Below are 18221 nucleotides of genomic sequence, written 5' to 3'. Positions count from 1 at the left end.
CCACCACATGGCATGAGTTCTGTTCGAACCCACATTGACAGCACCACGTGGCTGGAGAAGGGGGGCTGGCAGAGTGTGGAGCTCATTCCAAGCACTGCCCTAGGAATGCTTACTATAATCTGAATTTAAGGCATTGCAAAGTTACAGAGAGGCAGACAAAGCACATTCTAAATAAAACGCGTGCCACAGATGCATTAAGGCATAGATATTCCAGCCTTGGGCCACAAAAATGGGGGGAAATATACCAACTAGGTTATCTTTAATCAAAGGAATTAAAGAATTTATGGCCTCACCATCAGCCCCGTCGGCAAATACTGCAGGGAGACACCCCCAGGCCAAGCCACAGAGGCAGGTCTCGGGCCCCTCAGCACACACTGCCACGGATGGAAATGGGCCCCTCCTCGACCAAAGTCCCGCGCGTCTGGCGTGCCTCGACCGAACAGTCATCGGTGGGGACCCCCTGGCAGCCACCTCTCCCCGGGAACCAGTAAGGGACCGCGAGAGTGGACAGGGTGGGGCAGCGCGGCGACTGGCTTGAAGCCACCACCGAGGGATGCCTTCCCGCTCTGAGTGCACCCGACGCCTCGCCTATAAAGTACACCCTTTGTATTTCACTTAGAAAAGTCCACCCCTGGGGGCCACGGGAAAGGGAGAGAAAGGCCCCTCAGATTTCTCTGCTCTTAAGCAAATGACCGCACATCAGGCTCCCGAGCTCCTGCTCCGTGGCTACCAAAACCTGTCCTTTAATCAAGGGTGCTGGTCTTCACATGATGTCAGGAGGTGGCTTGCGACATTTTATGCTGAGGAAGAATGAACATCCTGGTTTTCAAAAGGTGGCAATGGCTCTCTCCAAAAGGTGAAATTACTGAAGGTATCTGAGCAGGGGAAGTCTGAAGAATGGCTTCTTTTCAGCAATGGGAAAACGTGGTCAACCACTTCACAGAGTCTCACGTACCTGGAGGGAGAATGGACAACGTCATTGCCTCCGAGGGACCCCGGCCAGGTCCCCTGCGCTGTGCCTGGAAGAGAGATCCATGGCCCTGGGGAACAGACCACCCTGCTTAACACACTGGCAGTTGTTCTAGAATGATTCCTCGCTAATTAACAGGAAATCAACGAATGTGCCAACTAGGACTCACAGAAGGCCCCACGGGCGAGGCGGGTGGAACCTGACTTGGCTTGAAAGACCGAAGAAGGGGCACAAGCGGGAGGTGGGGGACGGGAGGAAATCAGCGTGACAGCGGGTGTCCAAGCCTGGGGGGAAGAACCACCGATAAAGCCTCAGAGACTGCTCCACTGTGCAAGGAAATGACCCTGGGCCTTGGGCTAAGGAGACACAGACTTGACCTTCAGCTCTGCCATTTATCAGCTGAGTGACCTTGGGCAAATGGCTTCATCCCTTCTAAACCACAATCTCCTCAACTATAAAGGAAAGGAAAAGAAAACTGACCCTGTGTCCCCATGAGAATTAAATAAACGTATGCGACAATAAAATAACTCATATTCGGTGCTCAGTGAATTTATTCAACATCCATTATTAACATCAACCCTCGCTAATTATTAGCCTTAGGGAAGAAGCTTTAGCTAGCACGAGGGACAAGACCTAGGATCCACTCCCACCAAGCTTGCTGTGTAACCTTGGGCAAGTGTCTTGCCCTCTCTGGGCCTCAGGCCCTTCGTCTTTATGGAATATGGAGTTGGACTAGACGGGTGTTTCTCGACGTTCCCCGCAATATTCTCTCCCTCCATTTTCTGTGTATTCCCCAAGAAGATGTTGCATCTTAGTCTCCTTGGCCTATACTACAAAAAGAAAGTTGCTGTACTGAACGTGCCTTTTCAGACCTCTGGGCGCCTCCAACCAGAAATTCTGACAAGCCCAGACCTCTCCACATGTCCCCAGAGTCCTCCCTGAGAGCCACAGGTTCCTTTTCCAGTTCCAATTTGCTAAAAACCAAAAAAGCCTTTTGAAACAAACTCCAGGAATTAGCATGTTCTGAGGCATCAAATACCTTATTAACTAAGGATGAGAGTGTGTATTTAATAAAGGACCCGCAAAGGGCTTATAAGGAACATCATGCTTGCACAGAATGGGGAAAATCTCCCCTAACAAGCAAGAATTATGTCTTTCCTGGGGATTAAAACAAATTTTTAAAATACCTCCTGGCCTGAAGACCTATCTGTTTGAGTTCTGTGGCTGTGGGAGGCGGCCCCTCCCCGTGAGGAACAGTTCATGGCGCGCCGTCAGGGTGTGCGGCAGGCACCAGATCCAAACTGCTGAGTGCTCTGGGTGCTGGCCGGGCCCCATATGCACCCCTCTCGCACACAGGCCCTTGGGAGCAAACAGAGCTCCCACACGGATGGTCACAAACCACGGTAGCGAGTGCTGACACTCCCCGTCCGCCCGGGGCTCCTATCCATCTGATTTCTCAAACACAGTGTCCCAGGATCTGAAATGACCATCCCAAGTTTGGTGCCAGAGAGAGCGTGTGCTCTCCAGGGGATGGAGGGGCACTCCCCACCCCCCCCCCCCCAGGAAGGGCCTCGTGTCCTAGCCCAGCATGAGATGACAAGGCGCCAAGTTCCTCCCACACAGAGATCCACCCCGGGCCGAGGCGCCTGAACCCAGAGTCTCAGGAATGGGATAACCCCACAGGGCTCCGGGGTAAACCCTCGCGGGGGCCGGGACCCCTCCTGCCACATCCCTTGTGACAGACCTGCCACCGGGTTGCTGCCATTTCTGGGCAGTGTCTCATCAGTTCAGGTGCTTTCTGACCCTGAAGAGAGATCTCTTCGACCTTCCCCAGACCAGGAAACCCTTTCACGCGGGAGGGTGCTGCGCTGGGGAATGCAGGAGAGCAGTGCCCCCGATGCCGTTGGGGCCACTCTGAACGTGGCCGGGGTAAGGAAGGAATCCGTCCCTGCTGCTGTTCCGCCAGCCCGGAGGGGGCCCGGCACCGCCTCCTGTTCTGAAGGATGGAGGAGGCTCTTGGCTCCATCCTCCTCTCTCTCCCAGCATATCTTGAGAACTGCTTAGGAACAGCCATGACTGGGGGAAGGAGGCGTGTGGGGCGGGCCCCAGGGCCCCCTCCAGCCTACAACCACCCCCATTTAGGCTAAAGTAAGCTTGAACGCGCGTAAGGATCATCTTGGAAGTGAAAATGGGCTCTAGGAGGAACCTAAATCTCTCATCTACCTAAAATGCCCGGTGGGCAACGGTCACCGACACAAGGCCTGAGGAAATGCTCTCCACTCTCACAAGTTAGGAACCCAGAGCGAAGCACACCCCAAGTCAAGGGAGATTCTACAGCTGGCCAGGCTGCCTCATTTCAGACAGGAGCCCAATTCAGCCCACTGCCCAGGGAGCCTCGGCTCCGACCACAAGTATGAGAGGAATTCTGACAATTTCTGGTGAGAGCAGTGTGGCAGGTCAGTGTGTGAAGGCACACAGAGTTTCTCGTCCGTAAACACAGCTTCACATGATATTTCAATTCGATTACATTTCCAATTTGCACGCTAGGCTTTCAGTCCTCACTTGGCAAATCTAAACCACGAGTTTTGAAATTCATTCAATTCCACTCAGTAGCAGAACCTAACCACTGGCTTCAACTGTTGACTCAGAGGGGGCCCGATTTAATGCAGATTGTCCAAAAGCTAAGTTTTGGACAAACTACCAGGAGTTAAACTGTATTTCCTTTGTAGGAATTAAAGATGAAAGTATAGGCAACAAAGGACAAAAAGGCAGAGTGTAAACTGTAAAACATCTTTCCAAGATCAAGACTCTAACAACGTAAGGACACAGCAATCCCACAGAACGTGCACGGTACTCACGAGGAGATGTTTGTCTTTGCGTGTTCCTGTACAAGTTCTCCTTTGGGATTGACAGTAAATATTCTGTTCAAAGACACTCCTACTTGCTTATACGAATACACATCCTGTATTTGGGAAAGTATAAATTAGGGGGGAAAAAAGCGCATTATAAACACAAATATGGGATATTTCAGATTTGATGCAATATTATAAAATTTTCATTAACCAGAACTCTGCTTCCAAGTAGTGCAGAGAAAAAAGTATGTCTGGATGTGAAATTATTAAATCCGTTTCCCCCTCAGGGCCTTCATGCGCTCATCCGTTCGAGAGCTGAGCTAATGAGTAAACAACCTACCACATCCCCCTGCAATTCTTACACCCCTTAAGGCTATTCTCTGACCCATTTTCTCAGGCGTGAGTTTCAAAAGGGGAATTTTCTTACTGGGAAGTTAGTACCCAACTATATTATCCAGAATGCTAAACTCTCCCACAAATTTGGGTAGTACACATAAAATCTCAAAGCATTTCTTTTACCATATGCAACAATGTTCTGAAAACTTGCGATGCCAAATTTCACCGTGGTGCTAAGGCCTGGCTTTGTGGTTCCCTTCTGGTAGAAAGAGTCCAATCCTTTTGTTCTTGTTCTACTAAACTGGCAAGTGATTTGGAATTTGAAGTTTCTGGTCCCACATTTCAAGCTTAAGACTGAAACCCACCAGCCAATCTTCAAAGAAAACTAGAGGCCATGAGATAATTGAAAATCTCCTTACAGCTATGTCTAGTGGGAGGGGAATCTGACTCCCCATGGAGTTGAGACCCACCTTTCGGACGACTGCTGTCAGAAAAGGCGGTAATTTCAAGAGCTCTTTTATATACCCAATCTACTACTTACAGCCGGTCGGTTTCCAAAAGCAGCATAAAAGGGTTCTGTGTTTGGAAAAAACAGGTTTTTGATGTCTGTCAAACACTGGACTTTAAACTTCTCTGGCTTCTTCTCAATCACTTCTCTGTTAAAACAAATAAATAAATAATGGATCAGCTTGAGAGAAGAAGCTTCATTAGCATCAAACTATTTCTAAATTCACAGACGGTGAATCCATACTTTCAAGTCTGCCCACAAAGAAAATGCTAAGGACAAATGATTTTACTAAAGACCTCCACCAGTCATCCAAGGAACAAAGAATTCCAGACGTAGGAGAAGAGAGAACATCTCCAAACTCGTTTTATGAGGCTAATGTAGCCTCAAAAACAAAACTGAGAGAAGAAAAGCATGAGCAAAGTGTGGGCCAATCTCATTCATGAATGTCAGTGCAAACATCCTAAATAAATAGGCATATGCAAACTGACTGCAGCAGCAAAGCACAAAAGTATTATTCCAGGAATGCAAGAGTAAGTCAACACTTTAAACCAATGAATGTAGTCTAAGCCATTAACAGACTGAAGGAGGAGAAAACATACCATATTAATAGATATAGACAGGGTGTTTGGTACAATTCAACATCGCATCAAGATGAAAAATCTTAAACTCGGAATAGCAGGGCATACTCCAAACCCACAACACCCAGGTAACAGTGAAACAACAGGTGGCTGTTACCACCACTTCAACCCAACACAGTGTAGCCGGCACAGTGACGGAAGGAAAACCTAGTTACGAGGATTGGAAAGGAAGGAAAGAAAACTGTCACTATTCACACACACACAAAAAATACATTAAAAAAAAGAGAATCTACAGATGAATAATCATCATTAATAAGAGATCAATAAGATTGCTGGGTATAAAAATCAGTGTAAAAAAAATTAATGTACAAAAATCAACTGCACTTTCATACATCAGAAGAAACAAATTGGTTAAAATGTAATTCCGTAAATAGAAATTTAAAATTTTAAATGTCTAGGAATAAACCTAACAGAAGATGTGCCAGACTTTTATGGATAAAATTATAAGCCTTATTGAAGTACATTAGGGAAGACCTAAATGAAAAAATACACCAGATAGGTGAATTGGAAGACTCAGTATTACAAGGAGATACTGACTCTCCTTAAACTGATGCACAGTTCATTGTAATTTCAATCAACCTCTCGACAGGATTTTGTCTGTATGTCTTCATAAAACTTGATCGTCACAATTACACAAGAAGAGCAAAGGCCAGAAACCAAATCACACATTTATGGACACTTGATTTATGAGCACAATGACAACTCAAAGCAGGAGGAAACGGGCCATCATGTCAGCAAATGATGGTGGTACAACTGAACAACCCTAGAAGGGAAACCAAAAAAAGAGAGAAAATGGGCCTCTCCTGCACTTAACATGCAACAGTCAATTCCTGGTGGATTACACACTTAAACATGAAAGGCAACACCTTTGGATAAAATCACAGGAGCCTCTCTTCCTGCCCACAGCCAGCGAAGCTGTTTTTAATACACAAATAGCACAAACTACAGGGGAAATGATATGTTCAAGCACATGAAAAGAAGAATTTATGTTCATCACAAGCCATAAACTGGGGAAGGCTCTTTGCAACGCTCATAAGAAAGGCTACATATATAGAATCCATCACACACAAATCAAAAAGAAAATTGGGAAAACACTTGAGCAGGCATTTCACAGAAGATGAAGCCCAAATGGCCCATAAACGTACGAAGAGAGACATTTCACACCCACCAGACTAGCAAAAATGTAAATGGCTGACAATGTGTTGGCAAGAAAGCAGAACAAGGGGAGTGCTTATACCCCACTGTCAGTGCATAAATTGGTTCAACTACTTTGGAAAACAGTTCGGAATGACCTAGTAATGCTAAATATGTGCATCCTCTACGGCCAGCAATTCCAATCCTAAGTGTGTACCTTGGAGCACCTAGTGCCCGTGTTTCCCAGTGCAGACACACAAGAAACACTGCTTTTAATGGTAAAATCCTGGAAATGACCCAAGCATCCATCAGTAGTAGGATGGATAAACTGTGGTCGTCCTACAACAGGATACCACACAGAAGTAAAAGCAATGAGTCACAACTCTACTCAACAGTCATGGGAACATAATGTTGAGCGAGAAAAGCAAGTTCCAGAAGAACATATGATATGTTTACATAAAGGCCACATATGCGCACAACTAAGCATATTGGTCAGGATCACAAATACATGCGAGAGAACTGTTCTAAAAAGCAGGGAATGATTAACACAAGATTCAGGGAGAGTGGCTACCGTCACCACTAGGTGGGGAGGGGTGGGGGGGTCTAGGACCTTTTGCTTTAGCTGGATGGTGGGTACACTGCTGTTCACTATTTGATTATCATTTATACCTCGCATGTGTTTTAGAAATATTCTTCTGTACCTACTCAAAATGTAATTTAGATGATGATGATGGTGGTGGTGGTGGTGGTGGTGGTGGTGGTGGTGGTGGTGGTAGACTATCAACCTGAGTGTCACAAGACCCCAGGGCTGGCCCTGGCTCTGCAGGGACTTCCGTGGACTCCGCAGCCTTCCCTAAATGCAACACTTTTAGTGTTTTACGTTATGGTTAGGTTTTACATTATGTATCTCAGGACCCTATGGCTGACTGTGACTGAGTCTCAAACTTCAATCCACTCAGGGGACACCATCCAAATTCAGCCTCCTGCTTCAATCGCAATTTCTATCTCACACACACACACACACACACACACACACACACACTCAAGCACACTCCCCGGGCACGAGTGTGTGAGTGTGTGGCACGCGGAGAAGGATGTCTGCATGATATAGAGCGGGTAAGCGGTACCCAGTAAGAGACGACCCGTGGCCCTGTGGCCCCGTGCCACCCATGCAAGGCTCCTCGTGGGCAGTAAGGTAGGCCGGGAGGAAGCAATGAGGACTGCTGACAAGTACTGAGGTGAGCATCCAGATTGCTCCTTGGCACAGCCTAGGTCTTCGGTGACCTGAATGTGCAAATAGTCCCTGGTCCTAACTCACCCTTGAGGTAATTTTACTCCAGCAAACAACAAAATGTCATTTATCCGAGTCTCAGAGCACCTCAGAAAACCCCAAAGGGAAAAACGTGGCTACTTGTGAAACAGCTTCTTCCTTCCCAGAGCTGGAGGCCAGCCTCTGTTGTTGCCAAACTCCAGAATTTCACATCTGCCCAGTAACCTAGTCTTGGGGCTTAGCAAAGGCGAGTTGCCTGTCGTCAGTGAGCCCCCCTACCCCCCATGAGACTGAGCCACACGTATCAGCAACATGCACCGTACTCACAGAGGTTTGTGAAAACGATCTGAATTGCCCTGCCGCCGAAACACAAGAGGGCAAGTAACGAAAACTCAAAGCCAATTTCCACTTTAAAAGGAGAAGCTCCTGCACCAAAAGATGAGGTGTGGGAAACAGATTCCCTCAACTTCTCTGACATGACATGTTTCTTAGAATCATAGCATTTCAGGGCTGAAAGGGGACACCTGAGGTCGTCTAATCCAACCCTCGCATTTGGCAGCTGAGGACACAGACTCAGGACAGAGAGGCACCGGCTGGTCACACCACCAGCCAGTCGCCAAGCAGAGCCTGGGGCTCCCCGTCCCCACCTGCCAACTGCGTTCCACCCACTGTGTGGATTTGCCTTCATTCCAGTTGAGACCCAGGCAGTATCACCAGAAGTGCACCCAATGAAAGCATCTTGCTAGGGAAGGTCATTCTGGCTCATGGCAGACATGCCCATCAATTCTAGAAGCTCCGCAGGACGGTTGACACAGAGAATGGCTCGGGCTAGAATGTGGTGCTGGAAGGACCAGGCTGTTGGCCATATCTGTCAGGAGCCCCTCCAGCTCCAAGAGGGAACACACACCGGGAGGTGTCCTTGTTTGGTTTAATAATTCCTCACTGTCTAAGATCGATCACTTTTGATAGATCGTGGACAGTGGTATTTAAATAAGAAAAAAATGAAAAAGATCGCCTTAAATGTGTATTTAGTGGTAGGGTATTAGAGTAATAATGTCAATGTTTTGCCTCACCTTGCAAATCTGCAGTTCTTAACACATGACAATGAGTCGCTTGCTACAAACTGTCAACATACATCAGGGACCCCATTTCATTACCATCTGGATTCTACTGAGGCCTATGCTCTCAGGACAACTCTAGGGATTTAAAATACACTATGGCATCCAGAGGTTTGCCTGAATTTCCTCCCCAGAATGCGCAAGTTTCAGTGTGAGATCTTTTACCACAAGAAACAAATTACAAATCACACAAAACAAGGCTGCGATGGAAAAGGTATCTGCAGAGCTGAAGAAAAACACCCAAGAGGAACCAACATGGTGCTTGGGGTCCATCTGGATTTTTCTGTTGTCTGCATGGGGAGCAGCAGGAAGCAGCTAAGCTGGTCCTCAAATTGAGGCAGAGCCTCTCACTGGGTCTTGAAGACAGAACCATCTGATACTTAGACCCAGCCTTTGGCAGAACCAACATCCTGTTATAACCACAATAGATGATGCTTTGAGAGCAGCCTGGGAAGCTGCCCCGGGCCTCAGGGTACAGGGAAGCCCTGTCTTCTCCTCTCCCACCCCAGGGGACCAGACTTAGTTTGGCTCAACTTCTCTGAATTAGGCTGTGATGGTGAAGGGAGGGGGGTAATCAGACATTGGCTAGTGATCATCAGAGGACCAGTAAACCAAATCGTGGGGGGCGCCAGGGGGCTCAGCAAGTTAAGCGTCTACCTTCAGCTCAGGTCATGATCCCGGGATCCTGGGATCGAACCCCGCATTGGGCTCCTGCTCAGCGGGGAGCCTGCTTCTCCCTCTCCCTCTGCCCCTCCCCTCTGCTCCTGCTCTCTCACTCTCTCTCAAATAAATAAAATCTTTAAAAACAACAACAACAACAAAATGTGTGACTAAAACTCCCAGAAAGGACAACTCCTCTGGGAGCCAAGGGCCAGGTAGGTGGTGGTGGCAGGTAGAGGGGCCACTTAACCCAGCCCAGGTCCCCGATTAGACGGAATGCAAGTTGACTCTCAGAGTCGTTAGGACTCAGCCCGGCCACGCCAGTGGGGCAGCCGCCCTCAAAGGGAGGACAGCAGGTGCACGGGCTTGAAGTAGAAACACTGTTCTGGAAAAACGGGGACCGTTCAGCGTGACTGAGTTTTAAAAACTGCAAAGGAGGGCAGGGGGAAGTCAGGAAGAGTCACGTGAGCCGAGCTAATGAATCTGGACTTGATCCCGAGAGCCATGATGAGCTAATGAAGGGTGAGGCCAGGGGAACAGAGCCAGACCTGCATTTTAGGGTGACCTTCCTGATGCCCACTGTGGGGCAGGGCTATGGGTTGCATCAGAGCAGTTGAGAGGCTCTTCTCGCCAACACTTCCCGGGGAGGAGGCGAGGGGGCCTGGGGGGGCCCGCAGCTCTGGGGCGGGAGGTGGCTGGGCCAAGTGTCATACCTGTGCAAGGCCGAAAAGAGACTGCTTGGGCTCAGCAGCAGGGGCCCCTGAGGCAGCACCGTGCCCCTCTCATTGACCCAGTGCAGGTAGCCCCTCGTCATGTCTGCCATCCCGATGGCCCGTGCAGAACAGTAGAGAAACTTATAGCCATTTCTGAAAAAGAGACAAAGCATTCACGTGTCATGGCATCACACCACGGAACGGTTCTGCATTCACAAACGCTAACCCAAATGTTTCACACAGAATGGCACTGCCGCAAGCTTCCCTCCCCAGCCAAGGGCCACATTCTAGAAATATTCTTTTGCATTGAGAACGAAGCCTGAATGCATTTCACGGTCCCTTACTAAGCACTTTCGCTTCCCTCACTTGCTTTAATCCTCTCGAGAATTTCGTTCCGGTAGGTATTTTCCCTCCTCTTCACTGCTAGGGAAACTGAGGCTCTGTGCCAACTGGCCGACCTGCCTGTACCCACCGAAGGATTTCCCTCTCTCCAGGCCAAATCCCATCCCCCTGTTCCCTTGGCAGCAAAACTCCTTCAAAGGGCTGAGTATCTGCACTGACTGCACATCTCACCCCGAGAACCCGCTCCAAGCAGACTCGTTCCCCTGCCTCGCTGGCCCCGTAGGTCCCTGCGATGCCACAGTTCTCATGTGGACAGACTTCCCAGCAGCACCCCTTCCTCTGGAACACCTCCGTCCCTCGGCTTCCCACACAGGTCCCCTGGCTCTGTCTCCAACCAGGCTCCACGTGCACAATCCTGGGGTCCTGGGGGCACTATCCTCCTCAGCACCTGGCTCCCTAGGGGATCACACCCACTCCCCAAAGGCTTTAAATGCCACGTCCAAACCGAAGCAGTATACGATATTGGTGATGTTGTGATATAATACAGATGTACGTGGTCTTCATCTCGGATCCCAGCATAGAGCTTCTAAGCCCTTGTAACTTCCTGAGCAACAAGCCATTTATTATTTGAGACAAGCCCCTCCCTCCAACCTGATTTTATGCTAATGAGGTGGTCCTTGGAGAGCGGGGCTGGTTGCCATAGGAACCAACCATGCAATCAGAGGGTTGGTACTTTCAGCCCCACCACCACCCACACACACACACAAATCCTGGGAAATGGAGAAGGGCTGGAGATTGAACTCAATCACCAATGGCCAATGATTTGATCAATGAACCTCCACAAAAACCCTAAATAATGGGGTTCAGGGTTCAGAGAGGTAGGTGAATGCATCCATGTGCTGAGACACACCCCAACCCCCTGGAGGGGAGACCCTTCCAGACCTCGCCTCATGTACCTCTTCATCTGGCTATTCATTTGTATCCTTTAGAATAAACCGGAGGGTTTACCTAAGTTCTGTGAGCCATTATAGCAAATTATTAAACCTGACAAGGGGTTGCGGGGACCCCTGATTTGAAGCCAAGTAAGGCAAAAGTGGGGGTAAGCCAGGGACCTCCTACTTGCAGCTAGTGTCTAAAATGGGAGCTGTCTTGTGGGCCTGAGCCCCTAACCTGTAGGGTCTACCCTACCTCCGGGTAGTTGGGGTCAGACCTGAATTGAATTGTTGGACACCCAGTTGGTCTCTACACAGAATTTCAGAATTGCTCCATGTGACGGCCCCATGTGTTGGGTGTCCGCAGTGTTGGGAGTGAAAAACAGATCACAGGGTTATTCTTCTATTAAACACAACTTTCCTACTTTATTAGGCCTCCATTTCACGTTTTTTAACCATTGAAAGCTTAGTGTCCAAAATGAGATGTCCTGTTAATATAAAATACATACCATGTTTCAGAGGCTTACTATAAAAACAGAATAGAAGATCTATCCCATTAAGAATTTCTACATTGATTACATGTTTAGATGGTAATAGTCTCCATACATTGGACTAAATAAAACACACTCAACGTTTTTAAACACCATCTATACATGGCTGTCTCCTGAATTTATACTTCCAGTCCAGGCCCCTCTCTTCATCTCCAGGCCAACGCATGCAGCTGCAAACCCCCCATTACTCATGGGGTACAGGACAGTACCCCCCACGTGATGCACCCATAGCCAAACATGCGCAGGCGCTCCTGCCACGACCTCCCCACTCAGCGCGCAGCACTCTCGCTGGCCCAGGTGTGAGGCCAAACCTCAGGACCACCTGGGTTTCTACTTCTCCTCAGAACCACCCCCCTAGCCCCCCACACATCAGCAGGCCTCCTCATTCTACCCCAACAAGGACCCCAAACCACCCCCCAAGTCCCCTGTCCCCGCCACAGTCCTCATGCACACCTCTGGGACAGGGCCTCCTGCCTCTACTCCCACAGCAGCCTAAATCAGCTCCTGGCCCCACACACCAAGTGTGCACACAGAAAGAAAACTCAAAACCCACTCATATCGTGCTCAAAACCCTTCAGAATCTTGTTATGTCCCTCAGATATAATCCAAATTCTTTGCCATGACCTACAGGGCTGGCGAGACCTGGTACCCGCCCCTCCCTCCCACCCTATCTGCTCTGTCACTCCCGCTTACCAGAAGGGGCCCCTGCCAGTCCTGCGAGGCACCATGCCCATTCCTGCACTGGGCACCTGCACGTGTTGTTCCTCCCGCCTGGAACACTGTTCCCCACACTTCAGGCTCGCTCCCTCCTTCCCCTCACATCACCTCCCCAGAGGACCCTTCCCTTGCCCCTCTATTTAATAAAACACACCCTTCGCTTACCCTCACTCCAGACACTGAATCTCTGCTCTGCTTTATTTTTCCTAATGGCACTCATCACTAATATTAGAGGATAGTTCCTTGTTTGACAGTATCTCTCATGAATCGATAAGCCCCCCGAGGGCAGGGACTTTGTGTCATTCCTTGCTGTAACCCCAGGGCCAAAAACAGTGCTCAGCAAGTCACAGACACTTAGTAAATATTTGCTACATGAGCGAATACAAACTACCCACTTCCAACCCAGCTTATTGTTCCACCATGGATATTTTATGCTGGTCAAGGAACTCGTCTCTACACTTGCTTAATAAATACATTCTTTAAAACCAGGAAACAGGAAAGTTTTAAGACGAAGAGAATCCAGAAATACCAGCTTGAATACAGGGATGCATCTGAAAAATGCATCTGAAAATCAAGCAACTTTTTTAATTAAACATCTTTGTATTTTAGCTGTCTAATTAATGCAATCTTCAAAAAAAAAAAAAAAAAAACCCCACTCTGTATATAGCTCTTCACATCAAAGTTCCTAAAAGCTGCCACCTGCAGGGGCTTGAGATGCTAATTTTATTCAAAACTTGATTTTCAAATACATTTCATGGTCTGATCAGGCCACTGCCTTGTTCTCACCATGCAAGTATTCTGCTTTGTTCAAAGGCCGTTACTAAACTTGGCTGGAAAATCAGCTTGAAGACGTCCAGTGTGGGGCAGGGGGGATGTTAATGCTTGTTGGTAGCAGAGCCTTCACCCCCATGAAAGCCGTCTGTGATCCCATCAAATGCTCAACGGCACCAAATCACCAAAGCTCACTCTCGAGTGAGCCGCTTGGGGTCAGACGCCGCACTCAGAAGGGCAGGATGCGCTCCTCCTGTCAACGCACCCCCAGCGGGCGCTCCGGCCCTGGGCCCAGGCTGGCCTCGGGATGCACGTGCGGCCGGCCCAGCCCTGCCCTTCGGGAAGAGAAGAACACGTGGGGAAACCTACCCTCGACAGCAAACGTGGACTACAACACACACACGGATCACACTTACCCTCTCATATCTCAGCAACTTCAACAGGGCTTGGGGAAATACCAGAGCCAAAAAGGAAGAACATTCCACGTCCAGGCTTCAAACTAACGGTTTCTCCCATCTGTCCCAGCCTCTGTATCTCTCTTAAAACACTTGGCCCAGGCCGATATTAAAGTAGCTTGGAAAGATTATCTTTGGGGCTATTTGCCAAGATAAGCTTCTAGGCTGAAGTTTCCCCACTCCTGACATCTTGGAATGGATAAATAATTGTTGGGGGGCAGGGCAGAAGCCCCAACAATGCCACACTGTGGGATATCTAGGCAGCAGTCCCGGCCTCTACCTGCTAGGTGTCCGTGACACGCCCCAGGAGGGACAACCAGAAACGTCTCCAGACATTGCCATGGGTCCCTGGAGGCCAAAATCGCCCTCAGTTGGGAGCACTGTTGTAGAAAAAAGGACCTCCGTAGCCCCATTTTCAGGCCTAGAGGAAAGAAAATCACCCGCTCCCTTAAGGATGAAAGGCTCTATGCCAAACTCAGACTTGTGCTCAGCCCGGCCTCTGAGGCCCCCTGCCCGGAGCCCCCCTTTCATGTTCACCACGCACAGGCTCAGCTCTCAGCCCCACCTCCCATGACAAGTGTGCTTCTCTTGAAACCCTGCTCGCCCAACAAGGCTCAGCTCGAGCGCCCCCTTCTCCTTGAAACCATCTTGGAGTTCTCGTCCCTCCGATCAGAATTAATTTCTCCCTCACGTCCGTATGAGAAACCTGCATCTCACCGCGTGACCCCCTCACTGCCTCATGACAGGGGTGCTATCTGCTTCTACAGGACCCCGAGCTCCCTGGGAGAGGCGCACCTGCAGCCCGTACAGCACCCACAACAGCCCCTGGTGCGCAGGTTTGCAATCAGAGTCTGCTCAGTCCCGGGGTTCTCCCGGAGGCCCGGCCTGGAAAAGTTCACCCCGCTACAGCACACAGCCTGGTGACCGCAAGCCTGCGACCCGCGGCACCAAGCTTCTGGCCTGGCAGGGATCCCAAGGCCTAATTTTCCCATCTTAGAGATGAGGAAACCAAAACTGGGAGTGGGGACGAGGTCTGCACATCCAGGGTGAGCTAAGGGCTGTCACCTTCAGAACCCAGGCCCCCCGAGCCCCCAGTCACCTCAGAAGACCTCGAGTAGAGGGGAGCACAAGCGCTATGGGCAGGAGAAAAGAGATCCTACCGAGTCTGCTAATGAGGATTTCCGCTTTCGGCATCCTGGCTTCACACGGCGCCCTCTTCAGGCCACAGCATTCGTTGTCGCCACGTTGTCGCACCCACACCAATTTTTAGTTACGCCAATATAAAAAATATGCATCCAGTAAGGTGCAAAATCAGAGCAGTTATTGTCCAGAGTTAGCCCCCAAAAGACCCACTGGCTCAATGATCTAGATATTTTAGGAAACAGTCCCTTACTTTCCTTGTACTTACTGAACATATTTGAATGGGAGGGAGGGCTTCATGTCTTCCACTGGTATTTGTTATCGTTGGTTTTTTGTTTTGTTTTGTTTTGTTTTTCGAGAGAGTGCAGGTAAGGACATGGGAGGGGCAGGGGGAGAGAGAGAATCTCAAGCAGGCTCCATGCTCAGCGCGGAGCCCGACTCGGTGCTTGATCTCACGACCCTGAGATCATGACCTGAGCTGAAACCAAGAGTCTGACGCCTAACCGACTGAGCCACCCAGGCACCCCTTCTTTTTAATCAATAACCAAGCAAGCTATTTTCTACCCTCTCGATGACCAAGGTGACAATCAGCCCTAAAGACAATTTCTCACAGCTGACTGTATTCAAATAGGTAATTACATTTGGCAAAAAATAAATAAATAAAATTGCCCTCATTCTCTGTTGTTTTCAGGCAAGAGGCTATCTGCAAGACTGGTTTTTCCATTAGATAAATACTGCAGTGCCTAAAATTTAAGCGCAGCCTAAGTTCAGAAAAAGCAGGGTGAAGACAGAGTGATCAGTCCCCAAATCCTGAAGTTAGCATCACGTTCTTAGTACTCCAGCATGCTAAAGCTCTCTCTACCTAGGCCTGCGGGCAATCACAGGAGGACATGAAACGAATGACCTGTACTCACGAGAAGAGGGAGTCCACACCGTGACCAGTCCTGAGTCCCTGCCCCTGTCCTGTGGCGGCCGCCTAGGGCCCTAGAGGAGGAAGCATGTGGGGCGCTGCCAGGCTGGGGGTTCCCTCGAACCGACAGTCAGCCACAGGAGCGTCACAGTGAGCCCACCTGCACTAGCACTCCCAACAAGCCAGGCCGAGCCCTGGGCGTCCACAAAGAGCTCAGTCAGGAGGTAAGAGCTGCCCAGGACTGCCAACTCTGGGAAGGCATGGTGAAGACTATGGCGTCTGCGCTGGGCATCACAAGCTGAAAAATGCTGAGGCAAAAACCAGAGGTACAGGCATGGCAGGCAGAAGCCATTGTTTGAGTGTAGGTGGGAATATGGGAAAACGAAGCGTGGACCTGGATTACAGCAAGAACGTCTGGGGAGAAAGTTGGGAAGTAAGGGCCTACCCTAGCAAAGGCAGAGAAAGGAGCCTGCACCTCCGCCCAGAGGCGCTCAGTGCAGGCCCCTGAAGGCCACGGCCAAACCATGTTTGCTCCGATCGCTCCGGAAACTCTGACTGTCACTGGCCTGTCTGGGTGCACTGAGGACACACACCAAACTCAGTGGATGAATAAACATCAAGCTCCTTCCTCTCAACCAAACTGAAAATGCAGGAAGTATTCTGCACTCATCACAGACCCTCACTGACAGACCTCACTCCCTGTATGCCCACTGGTCAAAGTCAAGAATGTTCAGGTGTTCTCTGGTAAGCTACCCTACTTTACTTCCCAAAGAGGTATCTTTTCTGGGGAAGGAAAAAAAAATGCAACTGGGCCCTTTTTTCTTTTTTTAATGTACAGTAAGAAAAGGAGTAGATTTATGTTCCAAAGCCCAAAATGATTCAGGCTGTGAGCTTCTCGGTATCCTGACTCATGAGGGCTTCTTCCAGCTAAAAATAGATGCAATCTTCAGTGTCGTGCAAGTCCAGGCAGCTCCTCAGTGGATTAATCCTTCTCAACGAGAGAGAGGTCAGCCTCGGTGAGGCTGTGGGGAAAGGGACCAGCACACACACCATCCACAAGACTGCAGATGGGGTGTACCTTTGCAGAGGGCAATCTGGATCTATTGTTCAGAAGTTCAAATGCGTTCATCCTCTGACCATCAATTCTACTTCTGGGAATCCACTTGACAGCAGCCCCTCCCTACGTGTGTGCGCCTTCTTTATTTATTTATAGGCTCATCACACATGATAAACACTCTATGTAAGTGCTTAGGACATCAGTCTTGGACCTAGTGAAGAAACTGGAAACTCCCTCCTCCATGCATCAACAGACAACTAGTTAGATACAGTACAGTTTATCCATATTATACAGCATGTGCCACACTGGAGAACAAGGTAAATCTTACACGTAATGAAACAGAAAGACATATTACTAAATCATGGAGGCGTGCGTGGGTGTCCGGGGGGGCGTGGGGAGAGCGGAAAGGATTTTAAGGACACCGAGACAGAACCAAACTGTTCACGGCGGCTCCACATCAGGGAGTGGGTTAGCCTGGCGGTAGGGCCGAGAGGAAGACACAACCTTTCTACTCTCAAATCTCTCTCATTTTTCTTATATCTCTTCATTTTTTTAAAGAAGCATGTATTACTTTTGTAATTTTTTGAAGAGGAAATCTGGAAAAGTGAGGTCAAGCCAATGAGCGGGGCATCTAAGAGATCAGACGCTCTCAGTCCCACCAGGGTACGAGGCCCCATCCCAGCCACCCCACCCCCACTGCAGCGTGAGGCCCAGGCGGCCAGACGCCATGTCCACTTCGTGACATCCCAAGCACCTGTCACTGGGCTGAGCACACAACAGGCACTCAATAAATGCTGGGTAAGTGAATGAATGAGGGGCAGGAAAGTATGCTTCGGTCATCCGTGCTCACGGAATACGGGCATAGCTCTGAGTGCCCAGCCCCCACCCCCCAACTGTCACCTATGTGGGCCAGAGGTGAGCACATCAGCTTGGGAATCATGGGCCCGGTTTTCCGGCCTGACCTCCACTATGTAATTCCTCACCTTTCTCAGCCAGGGAAAGGAGGGGCTGTCCTGCGCTGGCCTGAGGCACCTTCCAGCCCAAGTGGCTGCAGAACAGAAAGCATTAGGGGTAGAGTTTTTGCGGATGAGGAGACTCTAGTCCACAGAAAGATGGAGAAAGTGATGAGCCAGTGTGGGGAGGGAGA

The 18221-nt window shown here is 49.4% G+C and overlaps 1 protein-coding gene across 3 annotated transcripts in view; it reads right to left on the bottom strand.

The window, feature by feature from the left end:
* Window positions 1–250: 250 nt before the first annotated feature.
* LPIN1 (lipin 1) overlaps window positions 251–18221 on the bottom strand; it is a 94964-nt gene continuing 76993 nt past the window's right edge. For all 3 annotated transcript variants that reach the window (XM_027621194.2, XM_027621196.2, XM_027621195.2), the window contains 4 exons: window positions 10200–10352; window positions 4700–4814; window positions 3829–3932; window positions 251–955 (listed from right to left, as the gene is read on the bottom strand). In XM_027621194.2, coding sequence (XP_027476995.2) covers window positions 796–955; window positions 3829–3932; window positions 4700–4814; window positions 10200–10352 — 532 coding nt within the window. In that variant the 3' untranslated portion in view covers window positions 251–795. The remainder of the gene's footprint in view (window positions 956–3828; window positions 3933–4699; window positions 4815–10199; window positions 10353–18221) is intronic.

Source organism: Zalophus californianus, chromosome 8 (genome assembly GCF_009762305.2).
Source record: "Zalophus californianus isolate mZalCal1 chromosome 8, mZalCal1.pri.v2, whole genome shotgun sequence".
NCBI classification, from domain to species: Eukaryota; Metazoa; Chordata; class Mammalia; order Carnivora; family Otariidae; genus Zalophus; species Zalophus californianus.
The sequence above is the reverse complement of the archived record's forward strand: the minus strand, read 5'-3'. Positions and strand labels throughout refer to the sequence as shown.